Here is a 27,011-nt window from a genome sequence, read left to right as displayed (position 1 = left end):
TATAATTTAGTATTTAGATTTTGTTCTATTTCAGAACAACACAAGGGGAAAAACTGAATGTGTTACACAGTCCTGGGGTATAAACAGAGAAAGCTCAAGTAAAACACATTTAGGATTCATGTGTTTCATATACTTTACAAGTATATTAATACGTAAATATGCATTTTTGTATATTTACAAAAATTCCTCGTGACAAAGAAAGTGACCCGAAGACTGCTCCCAGCTACCTACTAGGTAAGGCCAAAGAGGATCTTTCTACAGGATGTTTTTGTGCAGAAGATATACATTAGTAATTTTCATCAGATCTATTAATAAGGTGGAACAACGTGAAACTGCAGTTACATAGACCTGGTTAAGAGTGAAGGTAGTCCCCAAACAAAGAATTTGAACAACCCTTATTTAGAAAGCAGTCATATCACTGCTTGGCATATCTATATTGCAAGCTGTCACATGCATGTTGTGGAAGAACTGGAAGGCAAGTTTGATCAGCTCAGAACACAAAGCAGTTTATTATTGCAGCTATGGGAGAGAACAGAAAGCAGCAAAATGACAGACCCTGCTGATAGGAATTCTGCTAAACAGAGCAGTAAATTTTTCTTTTTTTTTTTTTTTTTACACACCTTTGTGTTTGCGAAAGCCTGGAAACTGAGCTTGTCTCAAACACTGCTTAAGCGAGTTTCTCCCAAACACTGCTTAAATTGAGTTTGTCTCAGATACCATCTGCATTCAACCACGGGAGGCCTTCCAAGAATTACCATAAATGAAGTTAGCTTTCACTACTGCATCAGCAGGATCATTCTGACCCAGTTGTTTGAAACTGATGAGCCTCCACAGGACTGTAAAAAAATGGTCAAATAGGGGACAACACAATATAAGGGACAACAACCACCCATGGGGCTCCTTGCAGAATAACACTCCAAAGAACATGAACATAAAAGGGCAGGGCTCTCTCTCTCTCCAGTCTGTTGAAGAGTTTCAGCATCTGGTCTCATTTGTGCCTTAAATCCAACCAAATACATTGACTCTGACCAGGTCTGAGTCACATACGTCTTCCGACCAGGTTGAGACAGGGTTATATGACTCTGTTTTCCCAAAACTACAGCCAGGTGCAGGAGATTACAACAAAGGACAGTACTTCAGATAAGGAAGCTCCAGACAGCACATCCTTTGGCAAATAATTTACTCCTTCAATTGGGTCATGCTGACTCAGGAAGGCCATTAGGTCACTGCTGCAGAGATTTTCCTGCTTAGGGAAGTCCATAAAAGACCTATGAGACCTTAGGTATTTTACTTCCACATTAGAAAGCACTTCATGAAAACAAAAGAGTCACAGAAATCATTGGAATCCTGATGGATGAATTAATTAAATTTTGAAAGCTTCCACCTGTGGTTGGTCCTGGAGTTGTGACAGCAGCAAAATCAATGGAGGCTGTTAAAGGCTACTGCCACTGAATCATCCATGCAACTTGCTGCAGGAAGACCTGTTCAACTTGGTTATCATCAAAAGGCATCTAAGGGTTTTACTGGTTTATTAACAACTCAGTTAACTGGCAATCAGTGAATTATACACTCATGACCAATACCAGCAATACAACAGAAAAAAAATGTAAGAACAGACAATTACAAAGGGATACCAGATCAGATGACTTGGTACTTCTGTGCATACTTCGGCACACATGCTCGTGCTGTTAAAGACATGGGCGCTCCAGCTGTATGCACAGCCAAACCACTTCCTACAATCTGCTAATGCAGTTGCTGGTGATAAAGGCCCCCCCATAAAGTCACATACACACACCCAAGGTGTGGAAACCTACAGAATGCCCACCCTGTAGTTTCACACCACCAGCTAAAATCAAACAGGCCTAAAGTTTTCTGTAATCTGTTGTCGCACTTATACCACACACACATATAAACAAAAACAAACACACAGTCCACTTAAATAGTTACTTTCACCTGTAAGACCTCGAGATACCTCTTATCCATAATACGATCACACTGAAGAAACACTTGATACTATTCAGAAGTTTCCTTCTTTTTAATATTATTAGATTGTGTTCTCATTGTTGCTTATGCTGGTCAGTATCTGTGTATAGCAGTATTTAAGGTAGTCTCAGACCAAAGCGTCATGCAACAGTTAAAGCTCCATATGCTTCAAACTGGCACAGGCATTATCAATGTCAATACAGCTAGATCATGACATTTTAAGCCAAGTTTTTGACCTCTGTATTACACAATAAAAAAAAAAAACAACCAAAAAAACAACCAAAAAAACATTAAAATGACCAAAAAAAAAAAAACCCAAGAACCAACCAACCACCAACCAACCAAACACAAAAATCCCAAATAAAACCCAATATAAACCACACATCTTAGGATAAGTTAACATTAAAAGATAAACTGAATAATAAGGAATAAAGAAGAAAAAAAAAGATACAAATATTTGGCTTTGAACAACATTTTCTAGGAGAGCAAAAGGCTTCTAGCATGTATAACTCAGTTTATAAGGCTATAATCACACTCATTTATACACACTTCAATTTTTTTTTTTGAGACATTTATAGTAAGACAGTTAAAAGCTCTCTTCTTTCACACACACCTTACAAAATACAAGGGAAAATAAGTCCAGCAAATATTAAGTGTGGATTTATTTGATATATATTACACTTCTGGCAGGAAATAGCCTCCCAGAAAGCAATACAAATAATGAAAAAAGAACAGGAAACTGCATACAAACATGACCAGAAAGATTATCCCCCTGTAGCACCTGCATTTCCAAGTGATTCACTGAAAGCTTACTCACTAGATACAAATAGGTGCCAGCATATTCTAAGAATTTTGGTCATTGATTTCTGTCTCAGTGGTTAAAACTAAATATTTGAGAGTTACTTGCTAAAATGTTGTGAAGTACAATTTGTAATTAATCATAAAATTAAGACATATGATTCAAGATAAAGAACAATCCAGAAAAACAGCAGTGGTTTTAGCAATTGTTTTAAACTTGACTTAGATCAACCAGAAACATATACTAAAACTAAAAAAATCTTTTGTTTTCTGATACCACACCACTTACAACCTCTGGAGAAGATCTGTCTAGAACTTGTAGTTAACTGACAGATTCAATCCTTCCGATATTTACAACCTCACCTTTAAATTTGATTCAGCCTTCTATCACAAGGCTGCTAAACAATTCATGCTCTTCTCTTGAATGTGGGGTTTTGAATTAAAATAATCATCGTAGTAATAATATAGCTGTTCCTACTTTGTCATCCCGGCCATCCAAACTGTCTTCTTTTCCAGTTAATTTCTTCAGTTTCTTTTTAGACATCTTCAAATGCTACAAAAAAGCATTGCCATTATTATTATTTATTTCAAATTATTTCCAGCTAGTACAAAACTTAAATTTTAACTGCATATAGAAAAAAGAATACTCAAATACTCTTATTTTCTCATTACAGAGCCACAGCAGGTTCCAGAAGATTTTAACAGTAATTATGTCTAACTACTGAGAGAACTTCACAGGAAAAAAATAAATAAATAGAATGACCATTACTTTACCACCTGCTCTAGAGACACACATTTTGTACCGGCAAACATACCAGACCACTAGAAACAAACATCCTTTGACACTTAAGTCATGCAAACATCAAGTTTTAAAGCAGTTCCAATTATACAACTCTTGCTTTCGGCCTTCCCCCACCTTTCCTCTAGGTTAGGTATAATATCGTGGTATCTCACAACAGCTACGCCACACCTTACATAAACCAACCCTTCGAGCCTGTCGCGAAGCAGGAGAGGTTTGAAGGCTGTAAGAAAGCTTCACCAGAAGCTCCCAAAGCTTTAGAGATGAATTTTCATAGTATAAGTCAACTATTTAAACAGACAAGACACAGAAGGAGCTCAGCCATAAAACAAGGAAGACTCACTAAACAGCGAGCTCTTTAAGGCAGTCATCAACATGGGCGGGTTGAAATGACTGATAGAAGAGTTGCTGCTCCGCCAAGACCCAAGAATCTGCAGCCTCTTGCCCCTCAACCCCACGCGTGTAGAAAAGGGCAACTACGAGGAGACTCCTTCTGGCAGAAGCCAGAAAGCCAGCTCGCCCACCCCCGGCAGCTGCCGGCACACCCCGTTCCTTCCCTCTTTCGCTCCCACAGCAGTAGGACACAGGAGCGGCCCCGCCTCACAAGGAGCCAGTTCAGACGCACCCTCCCGTGGAAGTGGAAACCGATGCGGGCAGCGGGTTTCCACCCCTACCCCGCCGGACCGCCCGGCCTCAGGAGAGCGATCCTAGCTGAGGGGTCTCAGGGGTTCCCCGAGAGCAGTTCCGCTCCATTGACAGGAAGAGCTCACCGCCAGGTTGCCCGGCGCGGCCTGGCCTGGCTTAGCCCCTCCCCACCGCGGTGCATGCTGGGCCAGGTCCGGGTTCCGCAGGAGCTAGGGTCCCAAAGCACTTTGGGAAATGTAGGCGGTGTCGGCCCGCCTCTTCCCTTGCTGTACGTGCTCGGCCGCCCGGCTCTCGGGCGAGCGGTGTGTGGGTACGGCGGCGTGTTCCTTCGCCTCGGTTTGTCTCCCTTCGTCCCCCACTGGGCCATCTCCGGAGAGGATGGCAGAGGAAGACGCTGCGGAGTCCTCGCTGTCTGGGCTGTCTCCTGAGCGGAGGCAGCCAGGGCTCGAGAACGACTGCGACGAGGATGAGGAGAACCCTGAAGGCGACGGCGAGACCGCAGCCCTGAGTGAGCGCCGAGGTGGAGCCGAGAGCGGGCGGGTGGGCGGCCAAGGTGGCGTGGTGGGAGCCGGGCCTTCCCTTTGCAGCTCTGCAGGGAGCAGCTGCTGCCCCTCTTCCCATGTGCGCGTGGTAGGAGGCAGTGAGGGGGGCGGGCGGGCGCCATGAGTGAGGATTTGAATTTACAGCCGGGCGCCTGCACCCGCCTTCGTGCCGTCTCCATTCTCCTTCCACCTGCACCGTGAAACCGCTGCGGAGTGAACGGAGCTCGGTTTTCCCCGTTTTACTGGCTTTTTGTAGAATGGGGCCGGTGCGGCGCAGGCGGCCGGGTCGCCCGTGGTCTTGGCGGCGGCGCGGCCCGGCGCTGAGCCCCGGAGGTGGTCTCTGTGCTCAGAGAGCTTTGAAATAGCAAAGCAGGGCTTTTGGCGCCCTTTTCTCAGTTCGGTGAAGTTTTGTTGGTCATAGTCTTTTATTATTTCCAACCGCAGTCCACGAGGTCCCTTTACAATCCTGGCCTGCTGGAGGCGGGATGGGGATGTGCCGGCTCCTTGTGTGCCTCAATATTTTAAGCCAAATGCGTTTAAATTGGTTGTGGCGGTTTTCCAGCCGCGCTAAATGTGGCATCGACACCAGGCATTTGCTCCTGCAGTCGTCAGAGTTGAAGTGACCAGGCTCTTCAACCTAAAAAAAAACCAAAAACTGTAATTTAGGGTTTTTTGAGCACTTTTCTGTTTGTGCGCTGTCAGTGGTTCCTGATAGGCATTTAAAAAATCCTGCAATCTTGCATCAGTCGCAGCCTGATCTTCTTATTCATTTAAGGTGAAAGGTTATCTCTTTTTATGTGGGTGTATATATAAACTATACGTATATATATGCATACTCTTTCAGCCAGTTTCACCTAGGCACTTGCTCTGAAGGTGCAGACTGTTAAACTGTTACGGACTTAGGTCACTGCTACGCTCTTGCTGTGCGTTAACCATGTTCAACTTTTTCTAAGAGTACTTGTAGTCAAAATCAGTCATTGTTCTTCTTACAGATTTATTGCCAAAATCCTTTTGCTTTATTTTCTTTCTGTCTTTGTACTAATAAACTGTGTAGAAACTACAACCAGGCATCTTGCAACTTTTTAATTAGAAGTAGGCAGGAAATACAAGTCTCTCTCAGGTGAGTTGTCAGCTTCAAAATAGATCTGTGAGAAATACAACAATGCTTTCTGAATAGAAGTGCTGGTCTTGATAAATTTTAAGGTACATAAAATAATTTCACTCTGTGCTTTTGTCTTTCTAAATAGTTTCTTGACAGCCTCCCTTGTCTTAAGGTATTCCTTCAATTTCCTCTGAGTTTTGCTGTTGTGTTTGGGTTTTTTTTATGTAGAATAGCAAAGATTTGTATCCAAATGCAATGCTTAAAAGTAAGCAATTGAAAAGCCCCAGGGGAATTACAAGAACTGCTGTAAGATCCTTCCACCTCTTACTATGTTATCACTAGTGACCAGGAGTAGATGGCTAGGGAAGACTAGCAAATCAGAGCAAGTATACATTAATGCATCCTCCGGAAATATCTTCAAGCACAAAACAGTTTGTTATTCCCAATTTTCTTGAACCAAAATTCATATTTTCTTGAAGTCTCAGAGTGGATTTCTCATCCACAGAATTATCACTTTGGCACAGGTAAGCTCGCAGCATCCACAGCAGCTTGTGGCAGGGAGGTCCACAGCATTAGCAGTAGGTCATATAGAGAACATTTTTCTTCTGTGGATTTCCAGCTGAAACCTCCATGGGATACATCCCAGTTGTGTTGGAATAGACAGTGAGTCGTTGGCTTCTCTGATTTCTCAGCATCTCATGATCTTGTAGAAGTCTGTCTTATCCAGGTTGAAAAGTCATAGTCTGCTCTGTTGCTTCTCAATGGCTAAGAAGTGATGCCATAGCTTTGTTACTTCTTGTTACCCTTTTTGGAAACTATCCTTGTTCTGCCTGTGTCTTTGAAGCCTGGGGGTCAGGGCAGTATCCTTCAGAGTGCTGGTTGAATGTGGATTTCAGCATCTTTTACTGGTACTTCTTGACAGCCTCCCTTGTCTTGAGGTATTCCTAAAAAAAGGATGCTGGGGAGGGACTATTCATTAGGGATTGTAGTAATAGGACAAGGGGTAAAGGGTTAAAACTTAAACAGGGGAAGTTTAGATTGGATATAAGGAGGAAGTTCTTTAAGGGTGGTGAGGCACTGGAATGGGTTGCCAAAGGAAGTTGTGAATGCTCCATCCCTGGTGGTGTTCAAGGCCAGGTCGGACGGACCCATAGGTGACATGGTTTAGTGTGAGGTGTCCCTGCCCATGGCAGAGGATTTAGAACTTTATGATCTTAAGGTCCTTTCCAACCCTGACTATTCTGTGATTCTACTTCCGAACACCTGTCTGTGAGGAGAGGAACCTACTGTTTTTGAGGATTTATATCTCTTACTTGCATCAAAACCGTGTCTTAAAATACCAAAGTGGTTGTCCTGACTGGTGATGCTCAGTTCAGAGTCCGTGCATTGGACAGGGAAATTGATATTGGGCTTTATCCCCAAGTCCACCACATGACCTTTTTTCTCAATTTATTGTCCAAATTGCTCAGCCTCTTAAGTCTCCTTTAAATTCTTGAGTCACATGTAGGCACATGAATTATCCAGAGAAGTAATTCATAGAATCATAGAATAGTTACGGTTGGAAAGGACCTTAAGATCATCGAGTTCCAACCCTCCTGCCATGGGCAGGGACACCTTGTACTAAACCTTATCACCCAAGGCCTCGTCCAACCTAGCCTTGAACACTGCCAGGGATGAAGCATTCACAACTTCCTTGGGCAACCTAATCCAGTGCCTCACTACCCTAACAGGAAAGAATTTCCTCCTTATATCCAATCTAAACTTCCCCTGTTTAAGTTTTAACCCATTACCCCTTGTCCTACCACTACAGTCCCTAATGAAGAGTCCCTCCCCAGCATCCGTACAGTCCCCCTTCAGATACTGGAAGGCTGCTATGAGGTCTCCATGCAGCCTTCTCCAGGCTGAACAGCCCCAACTTTCTCAGCCAATCTTCATATGGGAGGTGCTCCAGTCCCCTGATCATTCTCGTGGCCCTCCTCTGGACTTGTTCCAACAGATCCATGTCCTTTCTATGTTGAGGACGCCAGAACTGCACACAATACTCCAAGTGAGGTCTCACAAGAGCAGAATAAAGGGGCAGGATCACCTCCTTTGACCTGCTCGTCACACTCCTTTTGATGCAGCCCAGGATACGGTTGGCTTTCTGGGCTGCAAGCGCACACTGCAGGCTCATGTTCATTTTCTCATCGACCAGCACCCCCAAGTCCTTCTCCGCAGGGCTGCTCTGAATCTCTTCTCTGCCCAGCCTGTAGCTGTGCCTGGGATTGCTCCGACCCAGGTGTAGGACCTTGCACTTGGCATGGTTAAACTTCATGAGGTTGGTGTCAGCCCACCTCACAAGCGTGTCAAGGTCCCTCTGGATGGCATTCCTTCCCTCCAGCATATCAACCGAACCACACAGCTTGGTGTCATCGGCAAACTTGCTGAGGGCGCACTCAATCCCACTGTCCATGTCAGCGACGGAGATGTTAAACAAGACCGGTCCCAACACTGATCCCTGAGGGACACCCCTCCTAACTGGTCTCCAGCCGGACATTGAGCCATTGACCATAACTCTTTATGTGCGGCCAGCCAGCCAGTTCTTTATCCACTGAGTGGTCCATTCATCAGATTGATGTCTCTCCAATTTAGAGACAAGAATGTCGTGTGGGAGAGTATCGAACACTTTACACAAGTCCAGGTAGATGCCATCAACTGCTCTACCGCTGTCCATCAGTTCTGTAGCCCCATCATAGAAGGCCACCAAATTGGTCAGGCAGGATTTCCCCTTGGTGAAGCCATGCTGGCTGTCACCAAGCACCTTGTTGTTTTTCAAGTGCCTTAGCAATTCATTTGCAGATGTTAATGGCACCAGCACTTAACCCTCACCATGGCCCTTGATGGTAGCAAATTCCTTCTTTACTCTTCTCCTTTCAGATTATTCAGCTAGTCATTAACAGTTCTAAACTTCTCTTTTCAAATTCTCTTAGTCACTAGTATATTGTTATGAGTATTTAGTCCTCCGGCTTGCCTGCTTTGTCCTGCTAGGACTGCATTTTGCTAGAAAATAGCACGTAAATACTACTTTGTTAACTTCAAATATCTGATGATACAGACTTTTGCCTGTCCAGGATGGCATTATTTCTCAGATGTATTATTCTCCAAAATACTGTTTGTGTATTCCTGTTTTCCTTCACACTTTTGCTTGTTGGAAGCACCAAATTATTGGAAACAAATTTATTAGTATAATTCAGTTCTGTCAACAACACTCTCACTGGGTTTTTGTCTGATTTTGTTAAGATGGCCTGGTTGTCTCTGGAAATCTGAAAAGCAACGATGTGGATATGAAAGTTGCCAAGTCAGAACTGAAAACTGATGAAAAAGGAATGGACGAAGAATCCACAAGGGAATCTGACAGCAACATTTTGGATGTATCATCTGATTATCCAAGAGGTTTGCTGATAAACTCTTAATATGTGTGTTGTGTGCTTGAGGAAATGAGGAGAAAGGTAGAATTAGTGGGAAGAAAGGTAAAGGGAATGTGAAATCTCATTTTCCATACATCCAGTAGGTATGATACTTTTTCCCATGCATCTAAATAAATTATTTTCTCAAGGTGCTGACAATGTCTTTGAAATGAGGGGCCATTTTCCCCTTACTAACATTTATAGAAATCACTGCTGAAATTGGCACATAGATAGTGACAAGAGAAGTTGGTGTTGGATGAGGTATGATTTACATTAGGCTCTGATGGTAAGGGCACCACAGATGTCAGAGAAAAATCATTGGTACCTAAATGCAGAAATGAAAAGCTAGGAATTGCTTTTAACCCTGGCTTTAAAATTCACCTCTGTTTCTTAAACACATTAAACAATTGCTATCTTCATTTCACCTAAGAAAGCGTGAAGACAAATCTTGTAAACACGTTGTAAAAGCTTTAAAATTGCTATAGAATCAGTATTACTGTAAACTGTGATATTCTGTATGCTAAAGCCAATAGAGCTGGTTTATTGGATAAGCCAGTTCTCTTGGTTTTGGCAAATTCTCCACTGTTTCACTTGACTAATAAGTTAAAAAATCAGGAGGTAAATTTAAAAGTTAAACACTCCTAAGGAAAAAAAAAAAAAGTGATAGAATTTAATGTATAAAGTGAATAATTGTTGTTTACAATTGATCTACTTCTAGCTGTTATTTCAATTTTGCCAGACAGCTTCTAGGATGTTTTTATAGTGCTTTGCTCATGCTTTGCATTCACCTAACAATGCCGAGCATTAAAATCTGAAATAAATGTAATGTGACTTCATTTTTTCAGCTTGCTTTTTCTTTGAAGCAAGCATAATGAAGGTCTTTCCCATTAGAGAAATTTGATGTGTGTCAGCGTTAAGAAGAGTGTAGAAATACATGAATCTTGTTAAAGAACCATTCTAGGGGTTAATTTTGCAGTCAGTTTTTCTACCATGGAATTTAAAGGACACAAACAAATACTCCACTTGATACTGTAGTCATTCTCTAACAGTGTTAGATTTGAAATGATGTATAGAAAAATAGCAGTAAACTAAACTTTTAACTAATGATGTTTAATTTCTAAATATCTCTGCTTTTTAGAGAAACACATTTCAATTCAAAGACATCTTGCTGATCTAGAGAAACTAGCTGATGTGAAAGAAGGTGAGTTTACCATGTCAGTATCCCAGAACTTCATGTTACAGGTATTCACATATTTTCTTAGTTTTTATTTTTAACACATTACATATATTTCTAATGCTTGATGACTAGGTGTTTCCTACAAAATAGCTTTATGATTTGTTCCCTCCCGTAATCAAATTTTGTATTCTTTTGGTAAATTTAATGCTTTAGTGATTCCTTTCCATCTTTTTCCTCTGCATTGTAACATTCCTAGTGTTGACAGTGTGCATTGATCAGTATGGTGTTAATTCTACCTATTCATCAGTAGCTTAGTCTAATTTTTATTTTACTTCCAGTGCCAGAATAACAAAGTGTCCTGGGTTCAGCTGTAACAGTCATTTTTTCTCCTTTTTAGTAGCTGGTGCAGTGCTGTGTTTTTGACTTTCAGTCTGGGAACAACGCTAATAACACTGATGTTTTAGTTGTTGCTAGGTAATATTGACTCCGATTAAGGACTTTCTCAGTCTCATGCTCTGCCAGGGAGGAGGGGAAGCTGGGAGGAAGCAGAGACAGGACACCTGACCCAAACTAGCCAAGGGGTATTCCATACCACAACATGTCATGGCCACTATATAAGCTGGGGGGAGTTACCCGGAAGGCACAGATTGCTGCTTGGGTTGGGCTGGGTAGCAGTCAGCGGATGGCAAGCAATTGTATTCTCTCCCCTTGGTTTTTTTCCTTATCATTCTTATTCTTGGTGGTAGCAGTAGTGGCTTACAAAGGGAAGCTTATTGTGTTTGCAGTGTTTCAGTGTCTGTTTAAATAAATATGCATTCTGTTTGGATGGTTGGGGGTTTTGGTTTGTTTTAGCTAGGGGATTTTTTCCCCACTTTGTGTTAATTTCTGAACCAGTTCTAAATCAGAGGATTGCTTTAAGACTGCAAAGTGGTTTTATTACAACTTTAAGTGTTTCTCTGATTGCATCTGTATATGAAGTGCTGGTAGTGGCAGCCCTTGCGAGTGAAACTAGTTTTTATTCATAGATCACAAAAAAATCAGTGTCCACATGGGCTCTGTATCCTAGAGCCTTGTGCCTGAATCATCTTTTACAGTGGCAATTGATGGAAATAATAGCCTACCTCCATGTCTGTTTAATTTTACTAACAAATACACTAAAACTTCTATAGAGAGTTTGTTCCATTTTTAATGAGGAGATAGATCATAAATATCTCACAAGTCTGGTACTTGTATCTGTTCCTGAGCTGAGTGGTATGTATATCTGCAGTAGTGGAAAGAAATGTGTTATACCCTTGTCTGTTCTCAATAGGGTGTTTTGTTTTTTGTTTCTGCCACAGAAATAGCATTCTTTTGCCATGTGTGTTAATGGATTGACTTGTATGTACTACCATTGCCTTGTGTATCTGATACTTAGTAAATCATAACTCAATAAAAGAGGCTAACCAATTTTAGAGAACTTGGTGATTTATTTGGTGAGCTTCAGGCTGCCTTTGTTGGCACAAGTGTCGTGGGACTCTGCATGAGCATAGTAATCCACTCATTGAAAAACTCGTAAAGGAATTGTACTGTTCTGCAAGTCTAAGGCAAGTAATTGTTATAGATGCCCATTTTGCATGGTGTGTTTCTGTACTGCTCTAACACATAGAATCTTTCCTGCTAAGATCAGCGAGAGGTTGGTTGACATTCAGCAGTCTTAAGCCCCAGCAGCAGGTGTATGCATGTTCTAATATGTAGTCCCTGTGTACAGCTCTACAGCATTGATCTCCCAATAGCTAGTTTTTATTTGGGTTAGTACTTTTAAAACCTTTGATTTCAGATAATCTTGCCTTTGCATTTTTGTCCCTTACATGGGATTACTAGGAACTGAAATTACTTTAACATGGAGTACATTCTCTTTTTTGCAGCTTAAAAAGATAGGAGCTGCTTTTTTATCTAGAAGATTTGGGAGAAGGAGAGACAGAGTCTTGTTTTAACCTCTTCAGTTGGGTTGGGTGTTTTTTTGAGACACTGCAAGTGTCCAGACTTCATCTATAAAATTGTGTTACTCTGCAATAAATTTACGTTGCTGGAGTAAAAAATACTAGAAAACAAAAGCTAAAGATTGTAGGCATTGATGATCTTCAGAGTAATAGGGGTTCTTGTCTTTATTCAATTGAGTAGAAAGAGGCCATGCATAAATTTGAAGTTTGTATGTACTTAAATGGAATATAACCCTGGGAATAAATCCTTAACTTCCATTGATAGTACCTTCATTCTTTTTATCTCTTACCATGCGTTTCTCGTAACGAGTGGTAACAGCATTTCATATGTTTCTCATACTTTTTGTTTATTTGTATTTTCAGATGAAAAGAGGCCTTGTCCATTGTGTCCTGAGGAGAAATTCAGAGCTTGCTATAATCATAAGCTTCATCGTCACCTTCAGAATTTACACTGGAAAGTTTCTGTTGAATTTGAAGGTAATGTCAGTCATAGAATCATAGAATAGTTAGAGTTGGAAAGGATATTGATCATCCAGTTCCAACCTCCCTGCCGTGGGTAGGGACACCTCACACTAAACCGTGTCACCCAAGGCTCTGTTCAACCTGCCCTTGAACACTGCCAGGGATGGAGCATTCACAACTTCCTTGGGCAACCTATTCCAGTGCCTCACCACCCTTAAAGAACTTCCTCCTTACATCCAGTCTAAACTTCCCCTGTTTAAGTTTTAACCCATTACCCCTTGTCCTATTACTGCAGTCCCTAATGAATAGTTCATCCCCAGCATCCTTATAGCCCCCCTTCAGACACTGGAAGGCTGCTATGAGATCTCCACTCAGCCTTCTATTCTCTAGGATGAACAGCCCCAGCTTTCTCAGCCTGTCTTCATATGAGAGGTGCTGATCATCCTTGTGGCCCTTCTGGACTTGTTCCAACAATCCCATGTCCTTTTTATGTTGAGGACACCAGAACTGCACACAATACTGCAAGTGAGGTATCGAGAGCAGAGTAGAGGGGCAGGATCACCTCCTTTGACCTGCTCGTCACACTCGTTTTGATGCAGCCCAGGATACGGTTGGCTTTCTGGGCTGCAAGCGCACACTGCAGGCTCATGTTCATTTTCTCATTGACCAGCACCCTCAAGTCCTTCTCCTCAGGGCTGCTCTGAATCCTGTTTAAACAGTAAATACTAGAAAATATTGTGGACATGTAGGAATTGTTCTGCTTCATCTTTTTAAATTCCTCTTGACTTCCATCTTGTTAACCAGCTTTGAATCAGAATCATATTTTGATACAATGAATTTTGACCTGGGATGTAAAATGTAAATGTAAAAAAACTCTGTATTTGACATGCAAATGAAACAATTGCTTGGCATGCCATAAAAATTAGTATAACATTTAAAATATGTATGTAATGAGAATTAGTTTAATAAAAGTTTTGGTTTTATTGCTAATAATGAGCCACATACACATGTGATCATTTTTGGCTTGTTATAAAGATTCCATAATTTCAGGTAAGTACTTAATAGAAGTGTTTGTTTGGTATTAGCGTTTAGCAGCCCTGTCTATTTTTAACAGGTGTGCTTGTAAGTTGAATTAAAATCCCTACAAGAACTCTAAGAAGGAAAAGAAAGCGAGCAGTATGTGTTTTTTTAAGAACTAGGTGTATGGGTTTGCAGGCAATAAAATGACTAATTGGAAGATGGACAATATTAAACTAAAAAAGGTCAGACTGGAGTTCTGGTGTTGCATGCAGTTTTTTTGTTGTGCTGGTTGTTCTTTGGTGTGGCTTTTTAACAGTGGAACGTATGTTTTATAGGAGTCTTCACACATCTTTTAGCTAGGTTACATACAATATTTTTGTAAAATGCTCTTAAGTAGTTTTGAAAGTTATATACTGTATAGCCTGAAGACTCAATGTAGCTTTGTACGATGCTGACATACTTACTAAAATTAATAGCTCATATGTAATGTTTTGTGCATTTTAAATTTTGAAATGTATAATTAGCTGATAAATTTCCTTGTGCAAAGGGTGAATGTACCAAATAATTGACAATGTTCTCTTACTGCTGTCTCATGGCAGTATTTGGGAATCTTAAATGAGACCATTCAGTATAGGACAAACTATGTTGGGTTTACTTACTGTACTGTGATGTGACAAGAACTTATTTTCCAGGGTACCGAATGTGCATCTGTCACTTACCTTGTCATCCAGTGAAACCAAACCTTATTGGAGACCAGGTAAAAAGTGCTGAATCACAGATGTACTTGTTACCCTATAGAGTGGGGAAAACGGGTAGGGGAATTTCTGCAGTCTACTTAGTTGCAAAATACATCTTGCTGTTTGATGTGGGATACCAAAACTTTATCAGTCCAGAGTACAACTATTTGATATAGTCCTTGGTTAGTTGAATGTAGTTGGATCTCTTATTTTGGTGTGTAGCTGCCTAGATTATTTTGGAGTAAACAGCAGCTTTGGTGGAAGAGGTGAAAGGTTCATTAGGTCAAGCAATGAATACTTGTCAGTTCCTTCCCTGTGTGCTGAGTGTATGGAGTATTGGCAGAGTTCAATTGGATGCGGTGCTGTGCCAGGATAGCTGTGCTGTGTTGTGTTGGCCCTGTGGGTATGATTATTTACAGTTTCTGTAGCTGTAGATTCAAAATATTTTTGTATGCGCTGGAGGTAAGAGAAAGATGACTTCATATGCCTGTGTTCAGGTATAGCTCTGCTTTAACCATGTTTTATGTATTCTGAAACTACATGTATTTTACAGACATTTTCAAAGATGGGAGCCCATTACCATTGTATCATCTGTTCAGCAACTATCACACGAAGAAGTGACATGATAGGTCATATCAATCGTCATGTGAATAAAGGAGAAACTGAATCAAGGTTTATTACAGGTAGATTCTTACGTAAAACATTCAATCCTTTTATATGTAGCATTTGTTGAGAATTAGTCTGATTTCTTTTTTATCTCTGTGTAGGTGTAATGATTTTCTCTTGGTACACTATAGTAAAGATGGTTCTGGGAGCCATGAAGTTCACATGTCTTTCTGTTACCAGTACACATTTAGGAATAGCAATTGAGTGTCTGGACATCAGTTTGAATGTCTGAGAAGCAATAGTAGTGCCATCCCATACCATATTCCATACCTTTAACTAAAACCTGTTTAGATTTCATGTTGTGAAATATTGCTCTCTATATGGTTCCCTTCAGAGCTCTTTGTAAAGAGTGGCCCATTTGTTATTTCATAACAAATTCATGTGGTTACTTTTCCTTGCAGGGAGGGGAGAAACTTAGAGGTCAGATATTTCATGCTTTGTACGCGCTTCAGCAATACCTGCAGACTATGAACACGGAACATGTGGTAGAGCAGTTCATAGATAGGCAATCTGTGTGTTTGAAAGCACTGAGAAAGGCAGGCTGAGCACTGGAAGGTATCTAGTTAGTAGCCAACAAGTTTTTCCTGATCGTTTCTGGGTAAATTTTGCTTACCGTTAGACTGGGGACAAGGTGCTCAGATGAAAGCATGTGTTTGCAGTTGTCAAATCAGTTTTGCCACAGGCTATTTTATATAAGGCTTAAGTGCTGCAATTTGCCCCATACTTGTGCTGTCTATACACATTTCATGAAGCTGTTTGATAACTTACAGAGATTAGATCAAGGTATTTTGAGGGGATTTTTTTGCAGTTTGTTGTTCTATATTCAGGATTGTGTTAATAGGGTTTTAATTAGTTGGCAATGTTTCATGTTTGAACATGCAAAACAAATGTGATAAGCCTCAGGTCCAGGAGATTGCTGTCTTAAATTTGAGTAGATACAGAGGAGCCCAACTGAGAAACAAATCTGATGTTTTATGGGAAGAAAACTGTGGTAGAGTTTGATCCATATCTGCTGCTCTTAGGACTACAGGCTAAATTGTTGCTTGCTTTTTCTCCCCAACATACTTGTTAACTGATCTATGTCTTGCTGGATTACAGCATAAAGATTTCTTGCAATATGGGAGTAAATTCCTAATTTAATTCATCAAATGTGTTAATGTCAATTCTCACTAATTCTTTCCTCATGATTATTCTTCCAGCTCCTGCTCCCAAGTCTTCTCTAGAAGTGCTGAAAGAGTCGGCCACAGATGTGCAGGTTCTTCCAAACTACTCCACACCTCATAAAACAGATTCTTATTTTAATCCCAAAATGAAACTCAACAGGTAAGAAATCAGAGAGTGGGAGGATGTACCAGAGGGGTGCTGAGTTTGTAGTGAAAAATATTTAATGCATTTTGAAAAGCAAACCCTGCAAAACTTCTGTTCAGAGGGCAGGAGAAAGAGATTTCCATCAGGAAACTCCTTATGACAAATAATATTTAAACCCAAGAACACTATATGGGAAATATTATAATTTCTGAAGCAATTGAAGTATTTTTCTGGAATGAGTAGTTTATGGCGAGTAATGGGATTTGAAAGGAGCATACTTGAAAACTAAATTCGTTGTGTACACTTAGTGTTTTTCTGTTCATCTCCACAAGATAGTATGGACAGTCACTGTTCTCTTTTCTCTAACTGAAGAGCAGCATACCTATAATTTACATTTTTCATATTTTAGGCCTTTTTCTCTTGGGACTCAGATTCTCTCAAGTGTCTTCTCATTATTTGCATTAAAAAAAGATGAAGAAAGAAACATTGTCTTTCTTTGAGGAGAGTCATAAGTGGTGTCTGTACCACAAAGGAAGGTTGTGAGAATGGACACCAATGCGTGGGGCTGCACTTCAACCCATGCCAACCCCTCATGTTCTCAGTGCTGTTTGTATTTGAGCTTCCAGATTTAGCTCAGATATATGCATCTCATGAAGGCTGTTGCAAATCACAGTATGGCCATGTCTAAAAGAATCAGGCCTGTTCCTCAAGTGGAATTTCATTGCTCTTCAGGACGTATTTTTAAACACAGAGCTTTAGTAGGGTAGTATCAGATTGTGCTAGGAAAGTAGGAAAAACAGTATTTACTTTTGAATGCTAGCCACTTTTTCCAGTGTTATGAGTAATTAGTAAATTGATTCAGGATCTTATCATGTGAATGTCTGCTGTAGAACTGAATTTGTTCAGGGTAGTTGTGGTTTTCAATTTACAATTCTTCTGCGTAAAAGGTAGAGTTTAGGTTAGATGTTCTAGTTTTATATTCAAGGGAAATAAATAAGGAAAAATACTTCTTAACTTACTATGACCATTCTTTTTTCTTTTCAAGGCAATTGATATTCTGTGCACTGGCCGTTCTGGCTGAGGAACGTAACTCTATAGAGTGTTTGGATGCTTTTGGTGCCACTGGTAAGGTCAATTTCTTTAATCTTTTGGCTAATATTATCCAATAGTATGAAGCTGCAGAAATCAGGAGTAACTGAGTTTTAAAAGTATTTAAAAATACTGTGAGCTAAAGAATATATTTCTTCTTAGGCAGTCATCAGCTTCCATACCAGAAAAACAGCTGGCAAGAGCCTGGTAATAGGCCTTTTCAGAAGACTGTACGTAATACTAAATGAAAGTTTATTGGTCTCCTTAAAGTCACCTTAAAGGCCATGAAATGGCATCTTCCTGAACTTGCATCCAAGGTCTCACCTATCTTCTCACTCCACGGCTGTGGAATTTGGCTGTAAAATCAACCTGTGGTTTAAAAATGGTGATGAATCCAAGCTTCTATATCAGAATCATTTCTTCATGTTCAGAATTTCTGTAATCAGTTAACTATAAATGTAAAGTAGTTACATCAGTGTCTTTTAATCATCTGTAACTAAAATCTGAAGTGATCTAGAGTGCTGCCTTATTACTAGCCAGCTACTGTAAACTTAAGGTCATAGTTGAGAACAGCAGTAACTGCTTAGCATTTTGTATAAAAATTCTTGATGATGAATTCATCACCATTCTGAACTAGGCCAGACCTCACAGTACTTCCTGTCCTGTACTTATACGGTATAATCACAGGCTTTACTACAAAAGTCAGGAGTAAACAGTTGGAGGCAGCCTGAAAATCTTCCTGGCACTTATTCTCATGTCAGTGTTTTATGGTAGTCTGTCACAAAAGTCTTGTCTGCTACACTGGAGTGTTAAACAAGACAAGGGGCTTTCCCACAGATTGTGGGTCCAGCTTGCCACAAAAATCACAGGTCTTTTGGTCTACCGGTTACCGTAAAAGAATGTGCCAATTGTCCCTTTACATACCCCATTATCACTGTGTTGAGGCAGAAGGTCATCAATACTTCTTTGCAGGAATATGATGAAATTCACGTCACACAAACTTCTGTTCTACAAGTATTTAAAAGGATGATTTTTTTTTCTTAGTAAGTTCAGCAATCCAGAAATCTTTATTCTGTCACAGAGTTACAATTCTGTCTTCCCTTAGGTATAATGGGATTGCAATGGGCAAAGCACCTTGGAAGTTCTGTGAAAGTTACGATTAATGATTGTAATGAAAATTCTGTGAGAATGATTCAGGAAAACTGTCATTTAAACAAAATGAAAGTGAAATTGAACATTAAGGAAGAAGACCACGATGAAGCTGTGGGAGATGAAGAAGGAAATCCTGACACCATTGAGGTGACAAAAATGGATGCCAATGTTATAATGCATTTGAGATCATTTGATTTTATGTAAGTGTTGAACGTCTTTGTTAATAACTATCTGGTCTGATAATGACACACCCTACCCCATCTCCCAGTATATAATAATTTGGGAAAGTTGGAATGAAAGAAACAACCAACAGTCAATTGGTATTTTAAATGTAATTCTGTTGTCCCAGAAATGCTGTAGGGAGTAGAACTTTAATCTTAATTTGAAATCACTGGAAAAAATACTAAGCCCTTCTGACATCCAGGGAGGACTGTAAATGTACATGAAAATTTTAAGCCAAACTTTTTATATATATCTAATTTTATTATCTGTTTGATAAAGTGTCAAATTAGTCTTTTTTTTTTCCTAAAACTTTTAAACTTATCAAAATTCATAACTGTGTGCTGTTCTGTAGGACTTTGTTGCATCTCTCATTTTCATCCATTTTGCAGCATATTCATTTTCAGTTAAAGTAGGACGACTCTTCCAAGTTGGTTTTATAGATGCATACATTGAAAACCTATACGGACATCAAAATAAGTAATTGGGGGGGGGGGGTTGCATTGATTAACATTCATATCTAAGCTGCAGATATTCAGGATGAAAAATAGCCTAACTATTTAGTACATAAACTTTGAAGATATTTCTGTTTTTAGAAGCTTCCCTTTAAGGATGAAGGTAAGCCTGAAGGCAATATTCTTGTGACTTGAATTAGCTGGTGGGTCAGGATGCAACAAGAAGTACTTGCTGGCTTTGTGGTGATGTGTATTTTTCAGCACAGTGTTTCCATGCGTCTTGCAATTTGACACTAAAGTATTTCAGAGTAATTCATGAGAGGTGTGCTGAAAATTTTAGTCCAAGTTTCCTATTTTGTTTTAAATATGACCATGGGCAAAGTTTATAATAACAGTGTTTTCCTCAGTTTAAAGCTAAACTCTTGAGCATTTGTAGGTACTCAGTGGCACTTTCTTTTCAGCCATTTGGACCCCTTTGGAACTTCTGTGAATTATCTGGATTCTGCCTTCAGAAATGTGAGAAATCTTGGAATTGTGTCATTGACATCCACAGACATCAGTTCTCTATATGCAAAGGCTCAACACGTTGCCCTACGTCATTATGGATGTAATATTGTCAGAACAGAGTACTACAAGGAGCTGGCAGCCAGAATAGTAATTGCTGCTGTGACAAGGTACTGCTAAATCAGTTCAAATTACGGTAAAAAAGTTATTAGAAAATTATTAGCCATAAAAGACCTAAGACTGCTGCTGTAGATTGTGCATGTTACTTTCCAGAACTCCCTATTTTTAAAAGCCAGACATCTTGTTCTGAAATTAGTATTTCATATTCTTTACGTGCTGGTATGAGATAATCTAAATTTTAAACTAAAGGACTGGGAAAGGTGAAAATGCATAAATAGGGTAGGGGACAGGGATGGTGAGGTTTTTTGATGGTGGTAATAAATAATACTCAGATTTGCCTTTCTGCCAACTCTTTTTTTTCCTCTGTTGGTGTTGTCATTTTAGTGCTGCATAGGGCTTTGTGAATATTAAGCTGCTTGAATGGCTTCTAGCTAAGCGTTGGAGCTAGACTTGCTTCAGTGAAAATTGATGTTCACTTCAGATCCTCATGCTTGAGGTTAAAAAGATAGATGTAATTAATAACTTGTGAAATTAGTCATTTGCATAGAGATATTCTCAGTAAATTCAGTCTGTTAAATAAATGAAGACATAAAACCTGGTTCCTAATTGGGAAAAAAAAAAAATATATAGGCAAGAGGGTGTGACAACTGCTCAGGAAAGATGGGGAGGAAATTAAGCATACAGAGGTATTCAGAATGCCAGAGCACAAGTACTGTCCTGAGTATGTTTAGATTTGCATATATAAGGTTGTTCCTTTCAGAGTACTCTTAGATAACAGACATGTTGCTCAAGCAACGTTTTAATTGTGTTCTGGGTTACATGCTCAAGCTCCCTAAAGATTTCTTCTTCTCAATGGTTGCCTGCTCAGGAACTGTTGGCATTCCTTCCCCCAGTCTATTCAATTAACATGCAATGATTTACCATCATGTGTGCCCCCCTACATTTGTACATTCTTGGATTTTTATTTAGTTTGTGTATGTTTTTGTTACAATATTCTGGCAATAGGTATTTGGAAAGAAAGGTGATGCAGGTGGCAGACCAGTATTTCTAAACATGATAAAAAGATGCAAAGAAGATGTGCTTAGCTTTCCAGCAACGAGACAAAACCAGGCACTTAAGAAACGCACTTTCTTCTGATCCCTTTGTCAGCTCTTTAGTATCTCCTTCTAGAAAGTGGATGACCTCAAGAATCTTGCAGCAGGTTCAGGTGTCCATGGCAATGTTAGTCTGCTACATTCAATGCAATTTGGTTTTCTGTTTGTGTTTTCTTCATAGAGCTGCAGCTCGCTGTAACAAAGGCATCGAAGTTTTACTTGCAGTAGCTCTGGAACATTTTGTTCTAGTAGTGGTCAGAGTTTTAAGGGGACCATCCCCTGCAGATGATTCAGCCAAGAAAATAAGATACCTCATCCATTGCCAGTGGTGTGAAGAGAGAATTTTTCAGAAAGAGGGTAACATGGTAGAAGGTAAATGTTTTTTCTTTTGCACTTTCTAGAAGGCCTGATTCCTGTATATCTGTTTCATGCTTTAGGCCTTGTTTATATTTACATCAATTTAGTAAAGTAATTATTCCCTTTAATGTAACAGTGAGTATATTGTATGAGGCGAAGAAAGTATGTCTGCCTCACTGTATGATGTGGAGAAGTATCACGCTTTATGGTACTGGGTTAGATTAGTTGTCTATGTGGATTTTGCTGTAAATATACTGGATTTGTTTCTAGACAGTACATACTGCTGTGGCTGTAGCTTCTGAAGCTGCCAGGATGCTCGATATATCCATGGATCCGTCTTCTCATGAAAGGGCATAAAAAGTGGTGCAATCTTTGCTGCTGCTGTTTGGTTCCTACATACAGTGGCAGCGTGATAGATTTCAGTGTCAGATTGCTTTTCTGCTGTTCATTTCAGTTACCATAATATGTAGTGGACTAAACAGTATCACTTCCCCCTGTATTTGTACATGCCTGATGGAAGTATCCTGGCAGGTTTGGTAGGAAAGGTGTACACGATTCCTGTAATTCATGTAACAGTGGTAGATGAAGGCAGCCTCTAGGTTAAAAGTTGGCTGTTCATGGACTCTATACACAAGTTAGCAGAGGTAGGAGATGAAAATTAAGCTAGGATGTAGCAACTAGCCAGATGGTAGTTTGAATGAAGATAAAAGAAAAAAACCTTGTTTCGAAGTTTTGGTTCCTTGGATATTTTAATTGCTAACTGTAGTCTCTGACTGCCCCACACAGGAGCATGCAATGAGCTTGTTACTACTAATTGTTATTAAAACAATTAGATACTAAGAACAGGACTGAATAACCAATAAGTACAGTGTTATGATAGAGATCTTAATTAGCAAGTGATTTGTTTACTTAAAGATTTAATTGCGAGCAGGCTGACTTTGGCTTAGAAAACTTGTAGGTGGGCTCTGTTTTGTAGATTTAATTGGCTGGTTTCTGTCGGTATTTACTGTTAATTTGGACAGCTGCTTCTGTTAGGTGTAGGAAGGCTCATTATTTCCTTGTTAGTCAATGTCTGCCAAGAAACAGAGGAGGTTATATGACCTTTTTCTTTCTCAGTGTTTTAACAATGATTACGTATCAAATCATCAATCACTAAATTCTCATAAGCACTGCTTGGCAGAAATGAGAATGTGTCACACTTCTGCTGTGTCTTGCCCTTCCAAATACCTTCACTGAAGTAAGCCTCTACTTCATATCTGTATCATCTTTCTCCAGTAATGCAGGCATTGCTGACTATTTTCCTGTTTTTCTGTGGTAGAAAACCCTTACCAGCAGCTGCCTTGTGATTGTCATGGCAGTATGCCCGGGAAGACGGCAGTAGTTCTTGGTCCTCTCTGGTAAGTTCAGAACTCAATACAGAATTGGAGAATAATTGAGGTTGGAAGGACCTCTGGAGGTCAGCCGTTCAGTCATAGAATAAAAATGCAAGTCTGCTGGGTAAGGAGGTACAGCAACTGGGAGGAATTCAGGAAACATTTAATTGATCTGAATTTAGTATGGTATTCAGTTCTTGCTTTTTTTTAATAGGGGTCAAACCAGTTAATAAACAATAACAGCATCGCTTTAAATTTCAGATTTAGTACAAGTGTTGTAATACCTCCTGCACAGGAGAACCTGCCTGTGTGTTCCTCTAGTTGCCAGATGTTAAGCAACTCTTCTTTTACTCTGTACTTGTGGAGAATTTATTTAGTAAATCCTTACATGTGCTGACAGTAGTAAATAATACACTTCTTGGTAATTAATATTTAAATTTTCTCTTGTGAGAAACAAAAATAAATCTCTTTTAAGTTTTTTTTTACCATTTCAAAGTAGTATTAACAACAGCTTACAATTGACAGTACCTTTCTTCTCAGAGTAGAGTTAGCTTCTCAACATAGTAGGGCAGAAATAAAATTGCCATTCCTGAGATCTCTGTTTTTTTTTAAAACGAGACCAATGTTACTGTCATTACAAACAAAGCACTTCAGTATCGTTAAGAACACAGTCGGTCTAATAACTGCTGATCAGTTTGGGCAAGAGGTTTTTGGAGCAACTTTTTTGCTTTCATTAAGAAGTCTCAACTTTTCATCTGTCTTGCATTTCGTAGGTCAGGACCCCTGTTTAACACTGGATTCCTCAGAAGGATGCTGTTTGAGGCTGTCCAGTATGGTTTGGATGAAGCTCAGCCACTTTTGAAGACATTAGTTTGTGAAGCAGAGTGCACAACTTCAAAACATTTTTCTACCCATAGTCCTTACGATGAGAACAAACAAGGTAAGAAAAATGACAAGACTGTTCACAGAAAGAACTGGCTTTGCGGTGATTTAGAAAGATGTTGCTCTTTGATAACTTACTACTAACAGCATTGTATCCATAAAATTGAATGCAGTGTGGGCCTTGTCAGCTCTTGTCAGGTGGTCTTTGGCAGAGCACTGGATTTGGACATCTGGAATGTGTGACAGGTCCTAAATCAAATATCATGCAGGCAGGTTGACTGCCATGAGATCCAGTGCATTTCCTGAAGGAGATGGAAATCCTGTGTCTGCTAGTTCTTTAGTGTATCCTGATCCTGACCTAAGAGCATGTGTTGTTGGGATGAGAAGACTCCAGCTGGGTTTGCAAATCAGTGTGCCAAAAGAAATGGCTTTCTGTACTGAAATGCTGTTCTACTCATAAAAGGAAATTGCATTTTGAGTATTCCCTCTAAATTCATGTTACTGAGAGTTAGTATGTAAAAGTTGCCTATACGCATGCTTCTTATTACAATTCCTTCTTTAGGCTGGAATGTGATATGTTTTCTTTATGCTTAACCAAGGCATTTTGCCATTTTACTGTCTTACAGTGGAATTAATTTTGACTTTTAATTGTATTTTAGAAGAATGTGGAGTATATATTAAAACACAGAATACTGCTGCAGAATCCTACTTGCTACAAGGTAAGTAGATCATTCTGGTTTAGCTGTAGCAGTTTCAAATCAAACTATAGTTTAAGTGATGGCTAAGCCAACCTAGTGTTCACTTACTTTTTTTTTTTTTTTTTAATTTTTATATTTAACAGTACTGCTATGCAGGAGTATGGGGTTTTTTTCCCCACCAAATACTGGTTTTACTTTATCTTCATCCAGAATCATACTTACTAATAAATGCAGAATGCTAAATATTAAATGCTAAATACATGAAGCCTACTTGACTCCCTTGTTACTGATAATGGCATGTTAATTAAATTCAGGCTGGATTTCATTCAGCTCTGCAGAATGCTGTCTTACCTCACTGAGGTGTAGTTACTATGTGGCTGGTTTTGCTATACTGTCTTTGGCTTTACTGGCACTTTTTTGTGGTCTCACTGAATGTTCACTGGTTTCACTGTTATTTTTTGTGATCCAGGAAAAAGAAGAAGTGATGAAGTGATTCGAAGTGCAGCCAAGAGACAAAAATCTGAGAACAGTGCTGAGCACCCTGCGTTTTACTACAATATCCACAGACACAGTATTAAAGGAATGAACATGCCAAAGTAAGTTTAACTTTAATGCCAAAGTTTTGTTTAACTTCTGGTCTAATATTACTATAGCAACTGATACATAACTTGTATTTAGTCACCCTTACAAGCATCAACTCCTTTTTATATTGCTAGTTTAGTTTCTTTTTTACTTCTTGTTTGTTTCTTTCTTCCAGGTTAAATAAGTTCTTAAACTATCTTTCTGAAGCTGGATTCCGAGTAAGTAGAACCCACTTTGATCCTATGGGAGTTCGCACGAATGCGCCCTTGGCACAATTTAAGACTATCCTTACGAAGTACAGCATTCCCACATACACGGCAGGACAGGCAGAAGGCCCTGTCCATCTAACTGAAGGTGTCCTGGCAGAACAGGTTCAAGCTGCTGCAGCTGTCAAGGCAGAGGATGTTGAGTTTCTGGAAGATGGTAAATCTGGAATCACTGCTGCCATGTTCACAAACGACTACCCTACTCACGGCGCAGCTGATTAGTGCAAATAATTTTGTTCATAGATAGGATATTGCAGACCTGCAGTCACACCCTGTTGAAGTAAGCCACCACTTCTTACCAAACTGGATTTTGAAAATTTGAGATATCTGCTCTTTTGACAGATGTGTTAGAATTGTGTGGCAGAATTTACCCCTGATCACAGCGTGTGTGTGGTCAACGTACTGTTACTGTGAAAGGGTCTCAGAGGCATTTACTTGGATCTATGCTCACATCCACATTCAAACTGAAGCATTGTGGCTGCTGCTGAGTGTTTGTCGAAGCCTTATTGCTAGCACAGAATGCAGAAGAGTGGGTGGGGCCAAAAGTCTTTAAGCATTTCTGAACATGAGGTTAATGTGAAATGGAATAGTCCTAAAATTAATCATTCCTAAAACCTCACTGGTTACAACTCAGAGGGGGCTCACTTTAAGATGGTAAAATAAGACAGAATAAAATGTTAGCTGAGTTTAAGCAAGTTAGAAAGTTCTGGCTCAGGACTTATAAGTCCAGATTGCACATGTAATTTGGCATTCAGTTCTGTTTTCATTGTTCTGCCTACAAGCAGGGACCTAGCACAGGTGAGAATGCAATAGAATGGTTACATTACTGTTACTGAAACTTCCGTTTATAACCAAACTTTAGTGAATTGTGTTAGTCACTCCGGGTAGTTGTTTGGTTAGAGTTTACATTTGGTTGAGTATTGCAATAAAGGTACAGTGACGATGCACCACAGCTTGGAAGCTCTACTACAAATTTGTCAATAATACAGTCTTAGTGGTTAAAAAGATCTCTTCTGTGAATAAGCAAAGATGCTGTGTGTTGGCAGTCAGTTCTGGTTTCCTTAAATACATGGCAACATTCCAGCCAAATCAGCTTGACTTTTCTCCTTTCTTTTCCCCAAACTTTGTTCAGATACCTCCATATATTCAGTTTGGAACAGCTTTCAAACTTGAACCAGTCATTCCAGTTTTTCACAGGTTTGGCATTAGATTTATCTAAGAACAGAATGTGAGAGGTTATTACTTATCCATCTCTGAAGCTTCACAGTAAGTATTTTTTTCTCACACATTGAAAGCTAATCAAGAGTAACATGACTGATGCGCCTCTGATTATGCAAAACTACCTAAGCTCCTACTAGGCCAGAATGAAGTTGCTGTCTCTTAGGCCAACTTAAACTCAGCCCTGAGGTGGTAGTGAGTTACTCTCATTCTGTCCTAATATATATATATATATAAAAAAAAGAAAAAAGAGGAGATTGCTAAAGGAATCATAGATTGCACTTCAGCAGTGATACAGCAACAAAGTTTCCTTCAAAAATTGAGTGCTTATAGTTCTT

At 39.7% G+C, this 27,011-nt stretch overlaps 3 protein-coding genes across 5 annotated transcripts in view; 2 read left to right on the top strand and 1 right to left on the bottom strand.

Moving 5' to 3' along the window:
• SWT1 (SWT1 RNA endoribonuclease homolog) overlaps positions 1–4,066 on the bottom strand; it is a 35,437-nt gene extending 31,371 nt beyond the window's left edge. For both annotated transcript variants that reach the window (XM_061345709.1, XM_061345710.1), the window contains exons 1-2: positions 3,924–4,066; positions 3,260–3,334 (exon numbers count right to left, since the gene is read on the bottom strand). In XM_061345709.1, coding sequence (XP_061201693.1) covers positions 3,260–3,325 — 66 coding nt within the window. In that variant the 5' untranslated portion in view covers positions 3,326–3,334; positions 3,924–4,066. The remainder of the gene's footprint in view (positions 1–3,259; positions 3,335–3,923) is intronic.
• Positions 1–12,633, top strand: part of IVNS1ABP (influenza virus NS1A binding protein) — a 62,913-nt gene extending 50,280 nt beyond the window's left edge. The window contains exon 16 of the transcript XR_009724228.1: positions 12,619–12,633. The gene's annotated coding sequence lies outside the window, so the exon portion shown is untranslated. The remainder of the gene's footprint in view (positions 1–12,618) is intronic.
• TRMT1L (tRNA methyltransferase 1 like) overlaps positions 4,528–27,011 on the top strand; it is a 331,995-nt gene continuing 309,511 nt past the window's right edge. The window contains exons 1-16 of one of the 2 annotated variants that reach the window (XR_009724227.1): positions 4,528–4,733; positions 9,149–9,301; positions 10,454–10,516; positions 12,835–12,948; positions 14,646–14,710; positions 15,244–15,373; positions 16,556–16,679; positions 17,710–17,789; positions 18,859–19,105; positions 20,041–20,253; positions 21,479–21,669; positions 22,973–23,051; positions 23,801–23,967; positions 24,569–24,628; positions 25,077–25,203; positions 25,365–26,391. Coding sequence is in view for 1 of the 2 variants with exons in the window: in XM_061345714.1 (XP_061201698.1) it covers positions 4,604–4,733; positions 9,149–9,301; positions 10,454–10,516; positions 12,835–12,948; positions 14,646–14,710; positions 15,244–15,373; positions 16,556–16,679; positions 17,710–17,789; positions 18,859–19,105; positions 20,041–20,253; positions 21,479–21,669; positions 22,973–23,051; positions 23,801–23,967; positions 24,569–24,628; positions 25,077–25,203; positions 25,365–25,677 (2,256 nt within the window). In the remaining variant the exon portion in view is untranslated. Of the gene's footprint in view, positions 4,734–9,148; positions 9,302–10,453; positions 10,517–12,834; positions 12,949–14,645; positions 14,711–15,243; positions 15,374–16,555; positions 16,680–17,709; positions 17,790–18,858; positions 19,106–20,040; positions 20,254–21,478; positions 21,670–22,972; positions 23,052–23,800; positions 23,968–24,568; positions 24,629–25,076; positions 25,204–25,364; positions 26,546–27,011 lie in introns of those variants that run through there. The other variant, XM_061345714.1, reaches the window with a different exon arrangement.

Source organism: Neopsephotus bourkii, unplaced genomic scaffold, assembly GCF_033783945.1.
Source record: "Neopsephotus bourkii isolate Nb327-2 ecotype Australia unplaced genomic scaffold, CSIRO-AGI_Nbou_v1 NB_234, whole genome shotgun sequence".
Classification (NCBI taxonomy): Eukaryota; Metazoa; Chordata; class Aves; order Psittaciformes; family Psittacidae; genus Neopsephotus; species Neopsephotus bourkii.
The sequence above is the reverse complement of the archived record's forward strand: the minus strand, read 5'-3'. Positions and strand labels throughout refer to the sequence as shown.